We start from the raw sequence: 25172 nt of genomic DNA, 5'->3' as shown, positions 1-25172 counted from the left end.
TGTGAACATATCCGACTTTGAGTTTTGAATTTTTCAAATTAATAGCGAATTAATAGTTGGAAATGGTTTCGAAAGACTTGCAATCTTTCCCTAAACCTAGTTAGAGCGACTTGTGTAGGATCTTAAAATTAAAATAATTAATTCAATATACTTATTACTGACGATATTCTGTTTTCTTTTCAAATTTCAAACATTCAACCCCAATTACTGCAAACTCGAAATTACTAAAATAAACATATAAAATTCTATCAAAAGTATAGCCCAAAACTAACAAGAATTCTTCCTGCCGATATCAAAATTCAAACCGCCCCAAAAAAGGAAAACGCAACCACAAAGAACTAACCGCGATCATTATCCACTCCCACTCTATCGACCATCGTTTTCCAGCGTCTACTGCCTAACCGGAAACCCTAAATTTAACAGAGGCCTGAACGACTTAATCAACGACCGTCGAAGGTGCAGAGTAGAAGAGGAGTATTCTTAAATGATCGCCGGGGGACCGTATCCGATAAAAACAGGAGCGACCGTGAGGGAACAAAGGTAAAAACAATGAGGCAATTTAATAACAGCGATACGTGCGGTTAACCGCGAAACAGCCGGACGTTCATTCAACTGACGCCATGATAAACCCCTTCGAAAATCAAACGAGATCAACAGAGGAAAACAACGAAAGAAACAGTTTGTCTGAAAGTACAAGATGTTTCAAAAGTGTCGGGTCAAACTTTAGGAGCACATAATAGTCAACCAAATAAGTAAAAAGGTCTTGATAAACATGGATTCGAATACATATCGCTAATCTTGGGGCTGTAACGAGTAACAGCATAATAAACTTTATTGTATATATATCTAACTTATCGAGTAAATCATGTAGATTTGTTGTTAGATTAAGCATAATCAGTACGATATGCATTAGTTGATTATACTTACACATCGATTTAGTTAATATAGTTAATTATACTATATACATATATATATGTATGGAAACGCGACTTATGGAAAAAGGAATATAAGAAAGGGCAAGGAAAAAGAGAAACAATGATACGCAAGATAGAAAGTTATAAAAATCCATTTAGTATCCGGAAATCAAAAATTAATAAAATACACGCATATTAAGTAGTTGTTCCGATATCACTTAGCAATAGGAACAAAACTCTTACAGACAATTGTAGCTTCAAAGCTAATAATATTTAGACTCACGCTTATTAAAACAAATATATCCGTTTTGATGAGTATCATGCATTCCTGAAGTTTGACCTCAACTTTTTGAAACATCCTATGTAATAAGTTAGCGGTCGTAGAGTTGCATGGAAGAAGAACGTCGACATCGAGAAGTCGAGTATGTGGAAAAGAGCTGCGCACGGATATACACGGTTGAATGCAGATGATCTGAGATTATAGACATTAGGTACATTAAGTCTGGACGTCGGTAGGTATGATTGTTCGTTGTCTAGCCCGCGGTGGTGCGTACCTCACGCGTGGGCATTTTGCTCTGCTTCCCGCCAAGGAGATCGTCGTCGCCGCTTAATATGCACCCTTCGCAGCGAGTAAGTGATTCGAACCGCGTAATTTGCGAATTTCACTGCCGCCAACGTAGTAAGTCACGGGGCCTGCTATCGCGGTTATTAATGGAGCGCGACGCCCTTGCACGCGTTTCATGCTAGCCTCACGGGCTACTTTCATAGAGATCAAGAGGTCGTCCATTTTTGTGTTGATAGAGGAATGATAATTTTTTTATTTTATTTCTCGCCTTATAACTTCTTAGTCTTATTTAATGTTAGAATTCTACCGAACCCGATAAAATAACGGGATAAATTTCATTTCTGCCTTTTGCAACTACTTACACGCGGAAGCTTTTGGAAACATGAATGTCGACTTTTATCAAATTTATTTATCTTCGTCGTATCATTTTGATTATCATCTATATGATGGTATTATATATTGTATATTATAGTATATTTCCATTTATATGTAACATTAGATGAATATGTTCAAAAATAATAAACATCTTAAAAACAAAGTCTCGCGTAGAAAAAGTAAAATTGTATATTTTCCATTCCTTTTTTTATGTAGAATTATCTTCCTCCCAGTTGTACACTTCTAGTTACTTTCCTTGGTAATGTAATCCTTGGACATAGATATATATTGCGGACTATTTTAGTCAGCTTTTGGTAACCACGTAGGTGCGTTCGGCGCCCAAAAAAGAAACGCGAGATTTTCGGGATTTAAAGTATCACGATTTACTATAGTATTATTATAATTAAGCATACATTTAACTGCACACAGCATTAATTCTGAATAAAAATACAGTTTATGAATATTTCTGTCTATTTCATCGAATTATATCGAGTATTTGTATGTACTTCAAACTATCCCATAAAATTTTCATCGATTTTCTTCTGTAAACAACAATTTCTATTTATTTATCACTTTCGATTCATTCCAATTTCTCGTCTTCATCTTTCAACCGATCAAAAAATTCGCTAAATCGCTCAGATGAAATTGCGATCAAACCGATCGTTTTTCTCAATTACCAGGTAAAACTTCTTCGACTTCCGTCTTCTAAGCCATTGAAATCAACAGTACAAAAATCCTTCGCACGCTACTAATCTGCGACGGTATTTCTTCCACCGAAACAATAATTGAATAACTGAATTCACTATACTACGCCCGGTCTCTGCCTGTTATCTTCACTTCATCTTCCCTTATTTCTATCAGCGAATCGCCAAGATACCTTCAATCCTTCTGATATATGAGAATAAAGTTACAACGTAGGAAAGCGGCTGATAGTCTCCTCGCACGAGACGAAGTATACAACGCAACGGTACGATGAAGATAACGAGAGGGGGTTCGAGGGAATTACCCACAAAATGATGAGGGAATTAGCTAGCTATGTCTATCGTATTATCGCAAATAATACTCGTCTGATATCCGGTACAGTTAGACGTAATTAGATAAACTCTAACGTGAAGATGCTCTGTCTTATGGCGAGATTTCCTATAAGCTTCAGACGCATTGTATATCGGTACAATGGCTATAAATATGCTTCTGTTTTTCTACAATAAATAATCTTTCTTTCCGGTAGACAACAATACAGGGTGTCCCAGTAATCAGGATACAATCAACAAGGCGGTGATTTTGCGTTGAAGATCAATCGAAAATAAAGTAAGTTTTCCTTCATACGCTTGCACTGTACTCGAGTTCTTCGACTTTTCGGGACTAGGTGCAGCTGCCGAGGATATAAATATCTCGGTTACGATCTTTCTTTTCCCAAACGTCGAATCACAGAGCTGACATGGATCGACCAAGTGAAGCGGGATGACTGTCCTCGTACAACCCCCGATTGAATTTCATTCGTGATACGATTTTTGGTCCCTGGATTGACCATCTTTTCCAATTCAGTTATCTCCTTCGAAGATCCGATTACCGTGGAGGCTATAGCTTGCAAGGTGCTTCGAGGTAAAACGAGCAGACAAAATGAATGGACGAACGGGACAGGGATAAAGCCGGGTTTATACCTGATGAAGGAGCTTGCAGAGACGAAGAGCATGAATGAAGTACTGAGATGATACAATACATTATTTCTGTACCAATGTACTACTACAATATTGTAGAGATGAAACAATTATTAGTTTATCTGCTATCCACAATCGTACTACGAAATCTATACCAAAGAAAATAATTCGACAGAGAACAATATAATCATAATCGTATTCCTAATACAATCGCTACAAATGATAAACGAAAGAAAAAAGATAGCAGAAAAAGAGAAAACGTAAAGCGCTACAATTCCTTTTCCTTCGATGTATCAACAAGCTGTAAATCATGTTCTTCGATGTCGTTTTGTTAAGTATGAACTTGGCTTAAGAAAGATACGAGAAGAACCGCTCAGACGAGCGCTATTTATAAGGGAAAGGGAAGATTCCTTGTCGAATAACTCATGTACAATGCGACGGTACACGTTCAAATCAGCATCGATCTTGTGCTGTTATCAACGTAATCGCGTTGAAGGAAAACTGAATCCGAGTGGTCACGAATGGAACATTAGCGACGTTATATTTATACGAACACGTCTAGTACACTATATTATCATGATTTTTACTGCATCCGTATCGATCGTATTTCCATTTCGAATTAGCGCTCGTACGTGCCAATTTTCATCAAGCGACTCGTTTGTCGTTTCACGCTCCAACCCCATTTGAACGACTGACAGGTTTATCGTAAATTGTTCCAGGAAATGGAAAACGGATATATATTTCCACTCTTTAATGCGATTTTTTATACTGATTTAACGATTTTGACTGAAAAGAGTAATTAATTTTACGTTAATATATTTCACGTACGTGAATTTTTATCACATTTATTAAGTTCATTTTAGTATTTGGTTATAGACAAAAATGGGTGATCAATAAAGCAAAATCTTCCCGATGATGAACTGTGGATATTATAATTTGTATTAAATACACTTTGTATTATTTTCTCTATATCGTACTCTGTAGAATTTACTTTTCCCAATGTAAATAATTCATAAAAAGAAGAAGGAATGAATATTTATTAAATTGTTTCTCATAGTTTTATTACCCTTATTCTAAAGGATTAATAGAGAAGATAAAGAAACGAAGAGAAGAAGATAAAAGATCAATAAAAATCTAAAGATCCTTAGCTCCTTGAAATCAATTAACAATGTTTAACCCCAGAAAACGATCCTTCAGAGAGAATATATATCCACACCCTCGTCTTAAAATAACTCGACGAAATTAAAACGAAAATAAAGTAAAGAAGAGGAATAAAATAAATGATTATCCACGCGGTAAAATTCCACGTAATAAGCTATGTATCTAAGCAAAAAGTAGACGTAGAAATTATGCTAAATACACACATTGTACTACGATATTGGACAAAGTAGAGCCTGAAATATGGCAGCCAAATGGAATCAAAAGGCGAATCAAACGACGAAAACTACGATCCTAGCGATGGCTATCCTGTAATCTGGGCGCTGCCTTTCTTAGATCCTGACTTGATTGGTAACAACCGAACCCGGTGGTTCGAAAGCAGCAAAGTATATTCGCGGCTAGGTGCCGTGGAAGGTCGTTTACCCTTTTCCGCAGAGGAATCTCTTCATCATCAAGTAGCCACGGCCAAGACGTGGATTATCTTGCCCCGTGTGCAATATCTTCGGCTACCACTCGGCTATAAAGACGACTCCTCGAGTGCTTTCAATTCCATCGATGACAAAGTGGATCTGATGGATGTCTCAAGGATGACTCGATGCTTTGACCCGAGAAAACGGATGTTTCGTTTTTACAGGGTGAAACACGTGTATGAAAAAGTTACGTTCGCGGCGAATAGGAGATTAAAATCGTTGAAAAATATAGGCCTCCACCGAGGACGAATGCGAACGACGTCTTGTACCGGTGGGATTCGATTCGCTTTTTTGCAGATTTAAGATTCTCTCTCTCTCTCTCTCTCTCCCTCCCTCCCTCCCTCCCTCCCTCCATCTCGTTGCCTCGTGAAAAGTAATTGTGAATGTGATTTTACGCTTTTCTGTCTGGTCTTCTATTCAGGGAGCAACTTCAATACCAAATCGTACAATACAAAATTTATTGAAATAATTACAAATCTGCGTGAAGAAGCGTTCGAGACGAATATAGAAGATTTTAAGATTTCCGGTTTTTTTTTTGTCGTTCCTACGATTCATCTGTCCGTGATCAAGATCTTCTCGAATGTTAACTTCTTGACGAATGCGTGTGTGTGTTTAACTTTTCTTTGATTCAAGAATGGTACCGGAAGATATAATAGACACATCGCCTAAATCTGCAAACGTAAGGCAATAAAAGATTGTGCACCAAGCGTAATTATCACTGGGCATTAAGATAGCGTTCGTAACTCGGAAGAAGCGAAAGAGCCGACTGAAAATCGATAGAGCAAACCACAAGGATGCGCCGTGGCGGTTTAAGGATGATGAAGTCAGGACCCTGGTGGTCCGCGACATCCGACCGCAGACAGTGTCGACACGAGTCCATAAACCCAATGGCCCATTACTAGCGGTGTTTATGATTTCAATTACTGGCTGGCCGATTGCACGACCATCAGCGTGTCAAAGATGAGGTTATTCATTGGCAAGTGTCAGGCTGTATCTCTGTCACTCCCGATCGGTTTCTACTACGTCCAATGATCAGGAAGTACTTCTCTATGTTTGATCATACGAGCTGCTAGATAATTAAAGCGTACTATAGCCTATCACCAGGTCGAGAAAGCCATAAACTGGTCCGTTAGGTGCAGTAAGATCGATGATTTGATTCGAACCAATCGTGTTGCATAGATGTTCAAATACGTACGATTTGAGAAGAAGTGTATTATCGGCATTGTATGTAATATCTATATTATTTCTTGGTGAAGACAAGAAAGTGTAAAAAAAATAGTTCGATAATTATGGTTTTAAGGACGCGGTAGTGTTAACTCTCAGACAATGGACCATTTAATAAGAACTGTCCCAATAAAACCAGAACCTATCGAGTCTCGTGTGGATCTCTACAACTCCAAATCCATCTCGTGAATCCTGGTCATTCAAGAAAACTTGAACAAGCTGTTCTACAAATTTCTAGAATCCTGAATACGCTAGACGATTCTATTACTATGCTGCAAGAAGGAACTCTGCAAAAAATATTAGGATACGAGAAGAGGAAGGAAACAAGGATGAAGACACGTTTGGTATACGCGGAAATGGCTTTAATGAAAGAACGCTAAAGGGTTTCCGTGGAAACGAGTCGGAGATGTGTGGATGAAGAGTTTTCGCCGGAGGAACGTGTTCTTCTGCAACGAAACTACGCAGTTAAATGGCCAGCGGAAAAAAAGAAGAGGGCGCAGGTGCAAAAGATCCGCGCAGACGGTTTTACATCGGAAATAGAGCAGCAAGAGTTCAAACCCCGCTGATGACTCAGTGTGGCTTTCGTCTTCGAATGAAAGAGAAAGAGAACAGACAGGAGTCCTTGACCAGGGTTTCGCTCTCGTGTAGGAATTAGCGATAATTATATGGGGCTAGCACCTGCACGCGGCCGCAAAAACCTGGAATGCCCTGGCTGCTTCTGTTGCTTTTGTACACCGCTCCAGCGGCGTTGAGTCACGTCGCTCTGAGGATGACTCAAAGGGACATTAAACAAAGTTACCTGGACGCGGTAATCCGGTTGAAATCTAAAGGAATTACAGGAAATCGTAAGAAACGTTCGTTTCGCAGGGTTGAGAATATTAAAGAATGGTAGAGGAATACACGCACACTTTCTTTTCATTTTAGTTACCAAAACGTAATTAATTTCCGTTTCCTATCTATGCTAGCAGACTTTACCGATATTATAAAATATATGGTAGAAAAATCTGTAAATTAAGACTTCTCTAAATGAATTGAAGATATTAAAAAATGTTTTGAAACGCCTATTGAAATTATTCATAAACCTAATCACCGCTAATAATTTTTTAGATTCTTATAGCAAACTCTATACAGCTTTAAATTACGTACGGAAATAATCAACGTCCGAATCAAACCAAAAATTTCTTTCCAGAAATGTTAATATTACACCTACAGGGGCAAGCAAATTCTCTCGGCGTTCTTTCGAACAAAGTCGGAGCACTTACAAAATGGAATAAAACGACCATAAATCGAACATACATCTCGAAATCGGAAAACTCGAGCGCGAAACGTAATCTAGGGAGCGGATAGCACGTAAAATAAAAAATGGTGGAAACGTGAGCATCGGACTGGGCAGTGCGGAGCCCGCGCATTCATCCCCTTCGATTTTACGTCGTCGAGAATTTCTTCTGAGTATTGAGTCGTAAACTAGCTGCGTTGCCATAGAAATTTACGAACGCCGCATTTTGAAAGAGTATAAATGCATCCGAATGGAACGGCAGACCACCATTTCACGCCCACGACACTCCTACGAATTTTTTGAAGATCGAAGACTCGAAAGGCTTCCAGCCGTAAATAATATTCGAAATAAAGAACGATACTGAGGAATATTACGCGTTGGGTACACATGCCTTTGACTGAAACGTTGAATAGTCCTTTGTAAATTATCGAGAAATATTTATTTTTTATCTGTAGAATCATTTATGAGATACATAGAGCCAAGAAACAATCAACATTCGTGGATATTGAAGGAAAAGAAAAAGATTTCGTTCCATTATTTTGAGCTTATCTTGCTTTCAATGAATGTTCTAACATTTAAGTAACAGAAACAATTCCACAAACAAAAGTTCAGTTCAAAATGGAAATACTGACAACAAAATGATTAATTTTGATATATAAATCTTCCTTGTAAGAATCTTTTATCTTTCATTTCCTCTATTTATTATAACATTGAAGAGATTAAACTTATTAAAAGCTTGAACCCCATGTATCAGCCATTATTCTTCTACAGAACCACTTTGAAAACCCCACTTAACACATCAAACGACGAATTCAACAATTAATCGTAAAATCGAAAACTATAAAGTCCACGTATACTAACATCTCACAACGAATCATCTTCTAAATAAAAAAACAGATGCTGACGATTAATTCACAGTTAATGACACAATAACTCGTACCATTATACGTAACGTGAAACGCTAACGAAATAAAAATCATTACACTCGCGAAACCATCACAGAGAATCCGAGAAGAAAGTACAGGAATGCGTTTTATGCTCTGATTCGATAAAGAGACTTTGATATACGGGGCAAAGACAAGACAAAGCAGTTTGTATCGACAGAGCGTATACATACGTCTGAAAACGAAAAGATCCTCGGGGACGATACGTCGAATTGAATTCGAATGGGTTTTGGCAGCAGGCGTAGTCGTTATTCTGATTTATCGCGGCCGTCCGCCGCTGCCAAGCACCGACAGAACGACGTGAAACAATAAAGCCACGGGCCACAGAGCGGGGCTTACGTACCAACGTTAAATAACGAGAGACGGACGTGACCGTGAAAGAGATTCGATCTAAAGTGCCGGTTACAACGTTGTCGTAACAACTTTCTTCTCCGCCTTCCAACAGTGCCGACTTATCCTCTCGCGAACAAGCGCGAACCCGTGTCTTTTATCGATCTATCACTGCAACGTCTAACCATGTCGTATCATCAGCCAGCCAAGCTTTTTCCTTGCTTCGATTGCCTTCCTCGTGGAGACGTAATTTCGATCAGTCGTTTCGCTTCTCACCATATTAATCGTATTTTTTGTACATTCTTTTATCCTATTCATTGGTTCCTTTCCTCTTTTTTATACACGAACACTACAAGAGAAAAGCATACAATATGCGACCATCTTATATCATCAGCCTAGCTTTTCCCAATTTACATCGCTTCCATCCTGGAAAAGGATTTTCAAGAGGTTCCTTCCTTTCTACTATGAGTATAACAGAGTAATTAGATAGAATATTTTCTATCGCTTACCGAGTGGCGATTCTGCGTGTTAATTAACACTATACCGACCGATAGCCAATTAATCGGTTTCTGGTTGCCGACAATTTTTCTCATTATTTGAGCAATAATTTGTTATTTAGTACTAAGGTACCTTGCTCAGTTGCGTCAGTTGCGTTACTTTGTAAGCTTCCACAGTTTTATACCAATTTGAAGAACTTACCGTTCGACATGAACGAAAAGAATGGTATTAGAGATTCTAAACCAAAACAGAGCCGGCGCCAGGGAGAATCTGCACCTGAGCTGTCGGTCGGACGTGCGTATACTGTTGAACCGCTAGTGGTCAGTAAAGTGTTAATAAAGTAAGAAATATTCACTTTCGGCGGCTAAGACGATGTTCGAAGAACGACCGCCATTAGGTGTGATATTTCGATTTACGAACCCGTTAGTAATCTCGAGGACGCGAGAGTTTGAGAATTAAGAATGACGACGAGACTAGGTACTCCTCAAGAGATGTCCTTACAGTTTATTGAAATTACGAATTTCTTTATTTACATTACATGTTGTTTATCATAGAAACGAATATATGCGCGAAAAATTGAGCATAACTCGATGTAGGAAGTCATGCCAATATATAAGAAATGATAGCAATATCCTTGTAACGTGTACGGTGGTTCGCGTAACTTGGACAAGTCATGCCTTTCTTATGGTTGCAATTAGGGAACTATGTTGGAGGAAACAGGTAAACGGTTCATAAAAGAGCAACAACCCCCATATGCAATGATCAAATCAAGATAATAGTTTACCACTAATAGAAGAAGAGATATATTAATAAATACAATTGGGGATTACTTGAATTTTGATTAACATTAACAATGTAGAAATTGAAAAGGTGTAGAAACCAGGTTGAAATTTATGAAATTATTAATAGGCTTTTTTCTTGCTGAGAAAAAATGCTGGTAAAATTAATACGTTCAGATTACCTTTTGTGTTATCCTATTAGAAACCAATATTTGATGAAATTAATTTATAATACTTTTTATATTTTGATAATCAAATAATACTCAATAAAATTCATTCTCAAAGTTCAAATGCACTGTTTGCCATTTCTCAGAAATTCTGTATACCGTGCTATACAAATCCATCTAAATTCGAATCGCGAACCAGCAAACGTATCGATTCCATCCGTACCTACATAATTCACACGTGACCCCTGCATGAATAATTCCACGATAATAGTCGCGAATTGGAAACTTTCGATTCCATCTTCGACATTTCACGAGAGAAGAGAAATTTCTGCCTTCCTTTTTCCACGTCACGTTTCGCGAATCGTGACAGAAAAGAGCAACACGAGAGGAGATCAAATAAACACGCGGAAAAGAAATATGGCGACTTACCCTTTAACTGCGTCGACTCGATGGCGAACATGTTTAACGCCAGGAGTTGAAGAAGTCGCGTCCCCGGAAGAGGCAGCGGCGAATGCTGAAGAAGCGCCCTGAACTCCTTTAACATCTGAACACCAGCTTCTTGGAACGTCTCCATTCTGAAACAAAGTTATAGATTACACTAGAAATTAGGAAACGTTATATAAATCACGATAAAATAAATAAAAGCGATAAAAATAGCTCCTGAGTGGTTCGCAATGCTTCAAAAAATTAATCGATCAAATTCAAATTTTAGTTCCATTCTACCGTATATAGCATAAAAGGGTCTCAGAGAACAAGTAGAACAAGCAATATAATTTTCGAAAGGGAATCAAGAAAAAATACGAGGGGTAGGTAATTGCACCAACGGTTCTATTTCTGAAGTTGCATCGCGAAATCAGTCACAAACGACAGAAAATCGACCGCGATGGTAAGGGTGAATGAATAAATGAAAAGGCAGCCGTGGCACGTATCAGTCAACTGGCAAGATCGTGCATATTTTAGGCATACTGGTCTGGATAAGGACATCGACCCGCAACTTGAAAACTTTAAAACAATGGAAGAAGGGCGGACTACGTTCGCCTAATATTTCCTGTCTTCTTCCTCGAATATCTGAGAAACTTTCGTGAAACTTTCGTAAAAGTAGATATACTCGACGAGTGTATCTACCGTGGGATGCTGAGCAATTTCGTTCGTGCGAAAAGAGCCTTTGTGAATTTGCAAACGGTTCTAGTAGGTTGCAATTTTTGCTCAAGTATAGTGATTAATTTAAGTGTACCGTATTCGTAAGAGTTATGTATTAAGTCACGTGATTCGTGCGAAGCTGTGGTAATGAAGATGAACGGAATAAGGTAAGATGAATTTGCAGATGTTTGTAACGGCGTCGAATTTTAGTTCAAATCTGATGATCATTGTATTGGTAATATAGTATTAAATTGTGTAATGAGTTCGTTCGCGTTTCTTTAAAAGAACGTCAAAGATCGTTAACCTGTTACATCTTCCTCATCCTACTACCTTCATGTTAATACATAGATAGGAAACCTGTATCTGTAATTCTCAGTGAAGCTGATGATCAAGATAGCACACTAAGCAATAGCAATATCATCGTATAACATCGCGCAAATCCAAAAAAGATAGACAGATCCTCTTCTCGATTCAGCGCTGTAAACGTAACATTAAAACGCGTCGTACATCGTCATTCGTCATTTTAAACGATTATTTGCAAAGATAATCATGCGATTAAATGATCAAATTGCGTAAGTTAAGTGATCAAATCACATGGCTTGTTAAAGAAAATAAGAACTGTTCCAGCGTAATATTTTATAAGAACAGAAAATGACAATAAGTAAATTCCTTAATCCTTAATAATTGATACTGAGAATGAATGAATGATATTAATGAATGATACTGAGTTTATGACGCTCTAAGAAACGTCAAAAAATCGAAGAACTTTTAGACACTACTTAGCTCTTACTGTTTCAGCAATTCGTCTAGTTAACCTGAGACACTGTCATCCTCTTACGCAACGATCATGATATTAACTAGCATATCCATCTAGTTAAAATCATCGTAATTACAAGAGCGAAGAAGAAGAGGAAGGAACGACGTCGTCGAGGAACCGTTACGAAGGCGAAATAAATTCTGCCGGTGCCGGAAAAACGGCGGTATGGTTAATTAAATCGGCGCGCGCTCGACGTCGAGACGCGTTCTCGCTCGGGTCTCGTGCGTGTTTTCGCTGGCCGCAACTTATAGTGGAATTCGCAAATAAATAATCGGATACTCTAATTAAAGTGGGCTGATTCTCGTCCGCCCGTTAATCGGATGGTTGAGAATGCGAGGAATTTATTGGACACGTCGTCCGCAAGAAAATGGCGAACGCCCGCGCCGGTATTGGACGGGTTGTGATAACTTCGGGCCAACGATAATGCGAGTTATGGCTAATTACTGGAACACGAGCGCTCTCATTAACGAGGACAGCCCTCCCGTAATCTATTCTAAAAGCGTTCACCAAGTGATCATCACCGGAAATTCGTCGACGCGGGTGTGACTCGTGATAAGAAAGTTCCTCGAGTTCAAGTGCGTTTCATAACCAGTGATAGGATCAGAAAATAAGCCTCAGACGACATTTTTGTATACAAACTTTCTTCATTGTCTTGCCGTCTAGAATCATATTTGATAAATATAGACCACTTTTTTAACACTCCGTACATCATCTGATATACCGGAACTTGCGAGATTCAGACATGCCAGAATGCGGTTCCAGCACGATCTTCGCAATGAACGCTGGAAGAACTTCAAAAGAGCCGACGACTGTTCCTCTTTTCACGAAAATTATTCAACAGACAGGTTCTTGTGAATTGTTGCTAAGAAGGAACATTGAATAAAGTATCTGATCAATTTAGATGATATTCTTCGCACGTTGCGTTGAAATGGTGTTACTTTTCGAGAAGAAGACTGCTGTAAAATGTTCTGATTTAATGATGGATACTGTTACATGTATGTAAGTAGTTTGTAGGTGATGTGGATTTGAAACATATGCTAGAGTGGAGGTAGAGAAGGGAGAAGGATTTATGAATTCGTGTATATTGATGTGAGTGTATAAATAGTAATAAATATATCTAATGTCTAATTATAAATGTTACATAAGGTAAAATATGTAAGATCTGGTAACTTGGATGGTATTAATAATAGTTCCCAATGTTTTGAATCCCAAACTTTCGAATTTCCGAAATTTAAAATTGCCCGAAATTTCTACAAATTTTCAGATCATCAGAAAAATGTTTGAAACATCGAATAACCTTACGGTGAATACGTAACGATTTATGTAATGAACGTAATAATTCTCTAATACTCTAAGCTCGTAATTTCTCCAAATATCCAAATGATCGCATACGAATTGGTCTTAAGAAGCGCTTAACCTCATAAAATACAAGATAATCACGTTGAGCAAACAGATCGCCGTAAATTTACGATTACCTTCGCGGTAAGCACGATTTCATGCGCCCGTATATACCCTAGCACCTCTTCTAATATGAAATACAACATCCAAATGACCGCTCGATGGAATAAACCGAAACTGAGCTGCACCATGTTACCTGCTGCACCATGTTACCTGCTGCACCATAAGGTAATTAAAATGCTGTTCAGGATATTTATCGTTTATTGACACTGATACACTAACTTCGATGTCTTATTCTACACGCTCGTAAAAAAACCACTGACCGCTACCAATTCCATGAAGATTCTCAAGACTAACATTAATATCAGCCCGGCTAATTCAGCCAGTTACTATTTCCAGACGTTGCTTTAAAATATGTACTAACATATTATAGAGTGTTTGCACTACCAGTTTTCAGTGTTTTCTTTGTATGAACTATATCTATTTCTAAGAAAAATAGAAAAGGTCGAAGTTTCATTATTCTTCGTACATAGCCGTATAAAAATAGATTTTTTTAATGAAATAGAATATTATATTCTTTTAATGAAATAATATTATCATTACGCAAAGGTTATATCAAATTTGAAAATCTATTCAAGACATTGTAGTAAAATTTACTAAACTAAAAATCCTCTATCTTGTATCTCCAAATTTTGCTACTTACAAGAAGTACGTTGAGAATTAATAGCGCAAACACTCTGCTATATGCGAATAAAATAAGCAAAGCAAGACTTCCTTCCACCAAACCAAGAGATAAAGACGAGACGTGAAACTAATCTCGCGAGTAATTAAAAACCTCAAGATCGTCGAATTAAAATACCTAGACACGGATCTCCGAAACACGAAATAATGTTAGATCACCGAGATTGATTTTGACGAGGATCAAGGGGAAGGACGCGAGAAACGTGAGGAAGCGAATTAACACCGACGCGAACGGTCCTCCGAGCCAACGTTAATCTCGCTCCGTTGAATTCGAATGATAAAGCGGATCGTCGCGATGCTCCCGTGAGACCTACTGAACAGCCCGTATCCTCTCGTAAACACGGCCACGAAGGAACGACGAGATCTCACGTAGCTAGGTGCTATCTTTCCCACAACCTCGTTCTCTCCTTCGTGGCGCCGTGCCGCGCCGCGCCGCGCCGCACCGTGTGCTACCTTTATCGCGAATTTACGCTAGTAACGTCTCGATCTCGATCTCCCCTGGGCTCGCAAACTAGAGAATTCGTAACGTAAAGCCGTCTTTTAGCTTGATCGGTAGATTCATCCCTGTAGGGATGCGATCGACTAAGTCGCTTCGATGGCTGATTTATTTACGCGTTTTAATTGGCAATCTTGTAACTTTTAGACGGTTGGCGGAGCGGAAAATATAATATGATGTTTGATGTTAAACTGTAGATTTTTAAAGACAGAATTTTTTATTAACCTTCAATAAACTGAGAACATTATATGAATAAATTGCAAATGTTTATGCATTTGTAGGAAATTTAAAGATATAAAAATATACGGAATACGTATAATCCACGAGAATATACAAAATATTTGAACTACGACGTTCATTTGTAATGCTACATTCTATACAATAATATATTACCAATTATATATATTTATATTAAAATAGCATATGACTTGCTGTTAGGTCCTCGCTTTACTCGATGCTTGCGTGAAAAGTGTTGCAATAACATTATTTCACGTGAAACACTTGTTTTAATATTTTTCTATCACAACGTGCATGTTTAATTGTTTATTCATACATGTTACGCAACGTTTGATATATAATGTGTAATATCCTTTAAAACACTTGCCAACATGCAGGAATAGTTTTTTGTTACACGTTTCACGAAGATAAACGTAGTTGTCTTTCTTCGTCTCAAAAAATATTTGCACCGCCATTTCAATGATTTGCGCGATACATACCATCTATAAGCCTGTTATAATTCAATACGATTTGAGGTTTTTTAATCTTTTAGATACGGAGAAGTGTCACGTCACAGATGACATACTCGTATGTACGACCGTTAAGGATTAATACATGGGAAATATCTGAACCAGGCTAACTTGAATGCAGTTCGTTACACTAGCAATAATAATTACCAAACAATTCATTATTATTCGTTAGCAAGCCGTTAACGATCTCGTTATTATTTCAAGAATAATGAAACCGTCATTACTCTGATAATTATAATAATATTGTCCGTTCAACTTAAGTATTAGCCAGGCAATTTAAGTCTTATTGTAGGTTTTAAAGCAACATAACTAAGTGCAACACTAATTTACAATCACTCAACGAGAATAGCTAATCCATCATATCGTTAAAGTGATTAAGATCTGTTATTACACAGGAAAATTAATTTTAGATACCCAGATATCTGTGTTACGATATTATTTCTATCCAGTTAGTGCGAAATGATCAAGATAACATACTACTGTTTTCATTATGAGAAATATTTTACGATCAATAAATATATCTCCTACTAAAATTCCCAATCAACCAAAAATTAAATACATTTAGTTAGAGATTTAAAAGATCACAAGTATCATAGGAATGTATTAGATATTCCATGCTATTCCACCAGAATTGATTGCAAATGCAAAGAAATATGTATACACGTGTTCTGTGGTCAAGACCAAGCAGGTAGGTATCTGAAACCATCCAGAATGGACTTCAGCTTGCCTGGAAACAGCCATAAAACCCGCTTCTTTATTAAGAACCTACACTTCCGTAGACAGAATTCCAATTTCATGATGCTAGACTTCGTCAAATAGCTTGTTTATTTCGACCTGAAGCCATTTTGTGGATCCATGTAACAGATCCAATATGAGATCCAGTTACACACTTAGAAAATTTTATAGCAATAACTTTATCTCAACGTTCAACGGATTCTCGATACTCGAACATCCTTTCGACCGTTTCGCTTGACCATTTACACGAGAATCGAACGATACCTTCATTCTATTACCTCATACAAGAGGAAGATTCGCGATTCTATCAGCTTTACAGACTAACCCACGGAAGTTACTTACATACTTTAAAAGATAGCTCCAAATATTGAAAATTTGGCTACAAGGCTGTTCACCATAAATATAAAACTAGAAATTTGTAGTAATATTCAATTTAAAATATGTATTTTGAACAGAAAGAGTAGACAAATCTCAACAAAGAAATCTCTATTAATTTTAAAGTATTGCAATTTTTAATTTATTTTTTATATATATTTGAAGATACGATGTCATACTGAAAACTTGAATCGTGCTTTAAACATATCACTTATGTACGTTCATCGCATAGAATAAAAAAAGTAGACTAAAAGAAATAAAACTTGAATAAAAATTTGTTTTATGTATTAAATATTATAACACATACTTTACTTTGGATATCGAATACATTTTTTAATATTACGAGCATCTTATAGATTTTTGCACTTTTAAATCGTCTATAAGTGCATAAACTACCCTCTCTATAAAATGCCGCTTCTTTAAGCCGCTCTACTTAAGTTTCTTTATTCTTTTCAGCTTAATAGAAATTATTACTATCGAAGTTTCATAATATCGGAATAAATGACTTAATAGGAAAAGAATGACGAAAAATATGAGAAAATTCATCACTGAAGTCAACGAATGCGATATCCTAATACTTGACGAGCATTTGAAATTCAACTTCCCGTGATCGAAACAGCGATATCGTCGCGTTCACTCGTTAACTTCGATCGTTCTGCTCGCCGAGTCGGTGATCGCCACTCGATTTTCAACTAACCTCCCAGAGAATTGCGAACTGGCACGCAGCCGTGCACATCCACAGTTTGTAATTACACGGGGGTACATAATGTTACGCGGTATGGCAACTCGACTGGCTCCGGCAGACGCTTCTGGCACGCAAATCCTGCCAGAGACTTCTGTTGCCTCGAGTTTTCAGCCAGCTCGAATACGCACGTGTTAGCAGCGTAAACACGCTGTAATTATTAACACCGGACGGTATTCTTCATGCCGCGTACCGGTGGCTGTTCATTAGCAAAGCTTTATTATTCCGCTGCTGGCTCGTACTTTGCACGAGGAACAAGAGTTTCTCCGCTAGCCTGGACTGATCTTAAAAGAAAAGGACGCGAACAATCCGGCTTTAATTTGGACGAAATATCGTAGACTCGAAAAACAGCCTAAATATTACGATACGTATCTTTTTTTAACTGCGGTAATTCAAATTTAAGAGGTGAAACTACCCTTTCTCGAGACTCGAATCCTCGTGAGCTCATTCAGAAAAAAACTTGTTTAACGAATCATTTCGTTGATTCAATGATAGCAAAACGAACGGCTGATCAAGATTAGATCAGTTCAGTTAAGATCTGTTGGTCAAGATTAGAAGTCTGATGGATTTTCGAGTGTACGATACTTGATTAGCTTTACGACATTTTAAAAATGTGATTAGCATACATACAGGGTTGGGTAACAACGGCTTAATAAGAATTGGTTGACTATCGGTGAACCACGTAGGCCGCGATAAACGCGTACTGCTTTCACGTTCCCGGCGCCGCCGACCGACTGTCAACAAGACCGTCAACGACCGTTTCGAGGCGCCTTCGCCACCAATGGAACACGGACCATTCTCACGACAGTGAAACTGTCGCTCACGGCCATCCCGCTACCTCCGTGATTCACCATTAGCTCGACAAAGAGATACGAGCTATGGTAGAGCGACCAGGTTGTTGCTCGAATTGTTATGCGCCGCGTCTCCATGCGATAAGCTTCTTCCGCTACTTGACACGAGGACAGTCGTCCAGTCTCGCCGAGATTTACTCAATCCGGAGGAAAGTGGAAGAAGTTTATTTTGCATTTTTTCTTTTTACAAGATACATTGAAATATTTCAAGTTTGTCGTGTTTAAGTAGGAATGGGATATTCGAAATCCCCCGAAATTCGAATCTTCGTACTATTCTTGAGATCCGAAACTTTCGAAACACAAGGAAAAAATATAGAAAATATCGAAAGTAAAATACTCGTTAGAATATCTACAAACTGGAATAAATCTTTATTTAAATTCCATCTTTCATATGTGATATTTATAAAAGAAAAAATATGAATTTGCATAGACATTCGCAATCTACGAATCACCCTGCCAATCGAGCTATTGAAGCCACCATTACATATTCCTCAAGCCCCGACCTCTGACATCGGAATTACCAAAAGCCCGCGCCTGCCTTCGCGATTCCACTTAGCAACACACAATGAGCTCACGCGGTGCGCGGAATCACGAGGGAACCCGATGAACCCTCGAGCGCGTGGGGACTGAAAGGAACAGGAAAGCCGACAGATAGAGAACGAGGATTAGAGAGGCTGGAGGAAGAGGGAGAATGGCACTTTAGGGCATAACGGCATCCCCACGACCCACGGTCGCCGTGTCACGGAGATGCGGTCGGAGTTTCTGTGTCGTAGTGCAAAGAACCACGGTAATACTTGCACAAAGACCACGGCAGAACGGACGAAGAGGTAGAGGAGAAAGAAAGAAAGAGTACCAGGGGCAGTCTCAACTACACCTACAACACGAGCACGTTCCTCGAGCACGAGCTCGTTGCGTCGATGCCGCGGCGTCGAGAGAGCAGCTAGCTAAGGCCCCAATGTCCCATCGACACCAAGCAACTCTATGACTAACAAGTTTGCACTTTAGCGCATAACGGGGTATTCCGGCGTGTTTCATAGCTCATGGTCCATGACCCACGGATTGCGTGGGCCGGGCACCATAACCATTCCTCGCCGATATAGCGACGGCGTGGCCACGGTACCACGAGCATTAAGTTTCCAGCTTCTTCGTCTTCTTCCACCTCTACGATCGCCCCTTTCTCTGCGTCTCACGAATAATTCTTTTCTCCTTGCTCTTCATAAGGCTTTATCTATCCTCCCTGTCATGTACATTATCGTTCAGAAGTATTCGATCACCTTGGTAAATTTGTAACAGCAGTATGTGAATTTTACCAAAGTGTACAAATTAGTAAGGAAATAGTAACCGAGCCTTCCAAAAACCAAAATGATCAACTCGACTCTTCGTAAATTTCTCAGTTTCATTTTAGAGATAACGTAATTAACGTTCGGTTCTCGAGAAACGGATGATTTACTTCTGTAGATCTGTTTACCACAGGGAAATCGCATGAACGACAATAAATTTCGAAGTCAGCGCACACGCAAGTATCTGAATACTTTTGAGCGATAGTGTAGGTACGGACTTCCTTCTATCGCGGGACGTAGACCGACTTCGCTGCTTTTGATCACCGGATAATCGCGCTAACGGATTATCCTCGAACTTCCTCAGCGCAGCGCAGGGATCGCCATTTTTCTTAAACCTGATCGGAGATCGTGTGCTGCTATATACCTGTTCCCATTATGGCTTCTCTCTCTCTCTCTCTCTCTCATATTCTTTCTCTTCCTGACCATTAGAATTTGGAACGAAGCTTTTTCTTCTTCGTCTGCTTCTTCTCAGTGTTCTTTTTCTTGTTAGTGGAAGTTTCTCGTGGGAAGTATGGTTCGAAGGTTAAGATCGAATACGATAATGGATGGTTGTGGTACATAGAGGATTTGATTATTGACTGAGATTTGGGACAGTGAGGAAAAGAGAGACTAGGAATTTGAAATGTAAATTAGATCTGTAGCTTAGCTTTCGTTTTGATCAGGTTTAGGTAAAGGGATGTAAAAAGGAAAAAATATTACAATTGGAGATAAGTGGTGAAAAATAACGATAATTTCTGAGATGAAAGTGAAGTTTGTTTCACTGTAATTTGTGTTCTTGATAACAATCTAATTTCTTTAAAACTATTTCGATCACCCGTTTACTTTTTACATTTATCGGAGAACAAAAAACAGTCTTCTATCCTCCATTAACAGAACGATAATTCCCAAGTAACTTCAACATATCTACTCTCATGCTCTTCATCAAGAAAATACCAAAAAGTGAAAAATATGTTTTAAAAATTCCTAACCCTCCACTTCGCTATCAAGAGAAAAAGACGTGGCCTTCTATACCCCATTAACGCAATGATATTTTTCAAGGAATTTCAGCTATATTCGCACTCTTCATCGAGAAAATACAGAAAAAACAAAAACGTATTTTTAGAAATACTGAAGTCTCCACTTAACTATCAGAAGCGGGGAACGCGTCCTTTTATCCTCCATTAACACAACGATATTTCCCAAGTATCCACTCATAGTCATCATCAGCAAATTACAGAAAAACCAGAAAATACTTTTCCGAGGTCAGGGGTTATCGTCGCGTGCGTCGCGGCACGCAGTTGCGTTCCTTCAAATTTATGCCCGTTCGAAGAATGCCATAAATCGCTAGGTCCCGTCGCGATTGCCCAGTTCTCTCAATAAGTAACTGGTAACGTCAGAGGAAGGCGTACATCAGGAAATCACCTCAGCGCGGTAAGGTCGTCGTGTAAGTAAGAGGCTAAGGTCAGGATGCCAACGCTACTGCGCGTTGCCCCACACGGAGAGACCTTATGCTTCGCTGTAACGAGCCACCTTGCATCATTGATACTTAACAAACCGAATCGAATCTTTCGAGAGAAAGATGCTAGCAACGATACCTTGATTACGACGAATGGAACAAAGCGAGACTCTATAGGCAATAGAGATAACGATGCTCTTTTAAATGCTATTTGTGCTTACTTTGAAATGATATTTGTGCCTACTTTGCGTTTCACAATTATAAAATTAATCAATTTTCTATTTTTATATGTCGTATTATATATTTCTATACAGTTATGAAACGCGGTATGTTGTCAAAATTGATTCTTTACTATGTCTCATAACTTGAGGATATGTATTTGTAATACCGTTCATAAATATAACATATACAGATAGCAGGTAGACAGTTTGATTAATTTATAGTAACAGTATGTGAAATTTTACCAAAGTGTGAAATTAATGGCAAATTAATGACTAGAAGCAGTGCTTACTTACTTCTTATGGAATCACCAGACTATAAATTTAAATTATCTATTAGGAAGCTTAGCACAGTACGTTACGACTAAATATGTGTTTCGTTGATGTATCCATTTAAATTATGAGTTTAGAGAAGCCTTCGTCTGAGCGTAATTCAGAATTAAATAATCTAAGGGTGAAGAGGTTCTTAAGTAACAAAAGAGGAGCAAAAGGATTCGGAATTACGAACGTCAGTTATGTTACAGCATATCAGCCCTTAACAATAAATTTTATTACGTAATAATGCTTCATTATATGAAGCAGTGTTAAATAGAAATAACACAACGAAATATTCGAAAAATTACGAAATACTGTAACATTTAAAATCAACCGGTCAACTCTTTATATCGATGCGATAATTCCGTAGTAAATTTACCTGCATAAAACAGCGAACTGAAATTACACGTATTAAAGGATATGATTTATGCAACAAGGTTGCACAACACATAAAAGTTTAATGAAAAGCAAAGTTCATAACACGAGAACCACTTAACAGAAACGTAGCTATAACCAATCCTCCATTACGTTTTCGAACACGACAAGATCAACCAGTAAAGGAGATTACCGCTTAAACGACTCACTGGAACCTACAATTTGAATGATAACTCATCGCGAAGAAACACGCGTTCGGATCTTCTCGAACCACCCTCCACAAGATCAAATCGATAAATCAAGAGACTACGACGTACGCATAATCCACCAATGATTTAGCTTCGTTTTCCAAAAGGAATATAATATAAGCGTTTATCTCGCAAGGAGGAAAGAAACACGAGCAGCCAACGAACGCAAACAAATTATCCTCACTTTCTCCAATTCCACCGTCACGTTCTATACGCCCATTGGGTCGATGTAACGTGATTACGGGTGACGATTAATTGGCTATTAATATCGAACTGCCGCGATAGAAATATAATGCGACTGGATATTATCTCGATTACAAGATCTAAATGGCCCGGTCACCGCCATCAATGCATCACACCAGATCGAGAGCGAGATCATCTAGCTTCATACCCTTTTATGATCATAATTATTAACACGTTCACAGTCTGCTGATCCATATGTGGCTCATTGTACTTACTTTCTATTTATACTTTGTACATCTCTTGAGTTAAATGAGTTAGAAGCGTAAAAAATCAGAAATTGTACCAAATATATTTGTGTACGAGTGCCCCTATTTTTTCTGCAAGAAGATGCCAGTTTATTCTATGAATAAAATTAAGGGAAAAATATCATATAAATATAGGCTCGAAAATGCTTTGTTAAAAAGTTATAATAAAGAATTCAAAATAACAGCGGACTAGCTAGCATTCGTGTATAATGTAAGAACAGATCGGCGATATTTGCATGCGTTAATTCCATTTCAATGACATTTGCCTGTTCCGTATTTGTAAGAACGGGCGAAAGTAGCAAACACTGAAATGGAACTAACGCGCATAAATATCGCCAGGTAGTTCTTATATCATATCAAACGAAAACTTGATATTCCGAATTCTTGTTATAATTTTTTAGGAAAACATTTTTGAATCTATATATATACGACATCTTTCCCCTTAATTTTACTTGTGAGATAAACTGACGTCGTTTTGCGGAAAGAGGTAGAAATATCCTGTATATGCCAAGAATTTTTTCCAAGGATGTGAAAAAAGTGAAAACTCACAATCAGAAGTTTCATATATATTCACAAGATGCTATATTATTTAACGCGTTCGTTAGTTGGCTTAAGTAAAAGGAATCCTAGTAATATGAATTTCTGCGTTTATAATTAAATAAAGCATTTATTAATGCGTGAGAAATATGGTATCGTAGTGCTATCGCAACAATTAGAATGTTTTAATTATTACTTCCCTTATTTTTCTCGTTAAACATGTTAATACATGATCTAAAGACCTTTTTAATCTCCTTTCTTGCATTTTTTTCTATTTCTCACATCTCTTTCTCATATTTATTATATCGATATTATTATATTTTTTATATTGTTTTCTTTCTTATCCCTACAATAGCTTAAACGAAACTAAAGAATTATTAAATAAGTCGAAATTCGAGGCTTAAATAATTTCTTTGTTATATAAATAACTATTCTATATAGATTTTCAAATAACGACACCATAAAATACTCGGACAAAAAAGGAAACTAAAGAATGAGATATTTTCAAAATGCCGCTAGTCTCAGCACGACCATTACGGCACAATTTCAATGTGAAGGGATCAAAACACTTGAAATAATAGGAAGTGGATCTCGAATGACACGTATTACATCTAAATCAATCTCGACATCAACGCGAGAAGATCCAGGCGGTCTGTAATAAGGTGTCAAGCTTAAAGCCTTATTACCATCGCCCACGGCGCCAATATCGAGGTTCTTATATGATTGATACATCGTGCACGTTGTTACACCTTACGGGGAGCCTTAGGAGATGCCTTTCAATTCCGTGAAACAAACCTCCTTCTAAGTAGAAGGTATCTATGATTTTATGCCGTTGAACATACAAGAACATTTATTACAATTTTTATTGGTTTTGTCGTTTTCTTGAACGTTTAAAAAATATTAAGAATATTAGTTCGGTTAAATTAACATAACAACTTTTTCTTACAAAACAACGTTTATTATCCATTCTTAAGAGAATTCAACTATTTCATATTCAAATCCTTGTTTTCAACCACCAAGCAACATAATAGTCACGAAATCAAGAAAAATAAATTTATCGCGTTTTTCCGTATGGTCTTTAAATATTCTCGCCTGTTTTATGAACATTAGAATATCTCATTCTAAACAAGTTCGCGAAAAACGATCATCGAACATCGTCGTGCCGATGAACAACCGCTGCACGCAACAAAGAGAAGGCGCCACCCGTGACCATGCCATTTTAGCTAGAACTCGAGATTACAGGGTTGGAACGGATGCACTGGAAAGGTGTTGTTGCAGGGCAACGATCGCTACGGACTCTAATCAACGGCTGCGAGTCGGCTCCGTGGCGTGCGTGCGCCAGAAAACTGATACTAAGTAAAACCCAGTTGGGAAATCTCAACGGGGAAGAACCGAAGACTAGGAGGGCTGGACGAGCAAACAGAGTTCGTAAACACATCAGCAGCCAAGGCTTAATAAGCAGCTCGCGGTATTATAGATGATCTCTTTATTGACCGCCATAAATCAGAGTTAAGACCAGGCATTATTACTACCAAGCACATTATCCACTACGTCGGAAACCAGTGATAGAGTGCAGTCAGCCTTTCATCGACAAAGACACCTTCAATTCGACTACAAAGTTAAGTAGAGCTATTTTAAACATTGTTACCGCTGATTTCAATGAAATTTAATGGTGCCATGGTCCTACGCATAGAACGTTGAAAAAGTGGACGATATTTATAGCGTGATCCTAGGCATCGAAACAGCGAAGGAAGTTCACGTACAAAAATATCGTTAGACGTCCCTTTCCAAGACCAAAATCAATCAAAATCAAATCA

General features: G+C 38.1%; 1 protein-coding gene across 5 annotated transcripts in view; it reads right to left on the bottom strand.

Annotated features, from left to right (window-relative positions):
• Positions 1 to 25172, bottom strand: part of LOC117239690 (telomerase-binding protein EST1A-like) — a 141554-nt gene that overhangs the window by 100844 nt on the left and 15538 nt on the right. For all 5 annotated transcript variants that reach the window (XM_033505455.1, XM_033505457.1, XM_033505454.1 and 2 more), the window contains one exon: positions 10788 to 10933. In XM_033505455.1, coding sequence (XP_033361346.1) covers positions 10788 to 10933 — 146 coding nt within the window. The remainder of the gene's footprint in view (positions 1 to 10787; positions 10934 to 25172) is intronic.

This window comes from Bombus vosnesenskii, unplaced genomic scaffold (assembly GCF_011952255.1).
Source record: "Bombus vosnesenskii isolate JDL3184/JDL3185 unplaced genomic scaffold, Bvos_JDL3184-5_v1.1 scf7180000014105, whole genome shotgun sequence".
In the NCBI taxonomy this organism is placed as follows: Eukaryota; Metazoa; Arthropoda; class Insecta; order Hymenoptera; family Apidae; genus Bombus; species Bombus vosnesenskii.
The sequence above is the reverse complement of the archived record's forward strand: the minus strand, read 5'-3'. Positions and strand labels throughout refer to the sequence as shown.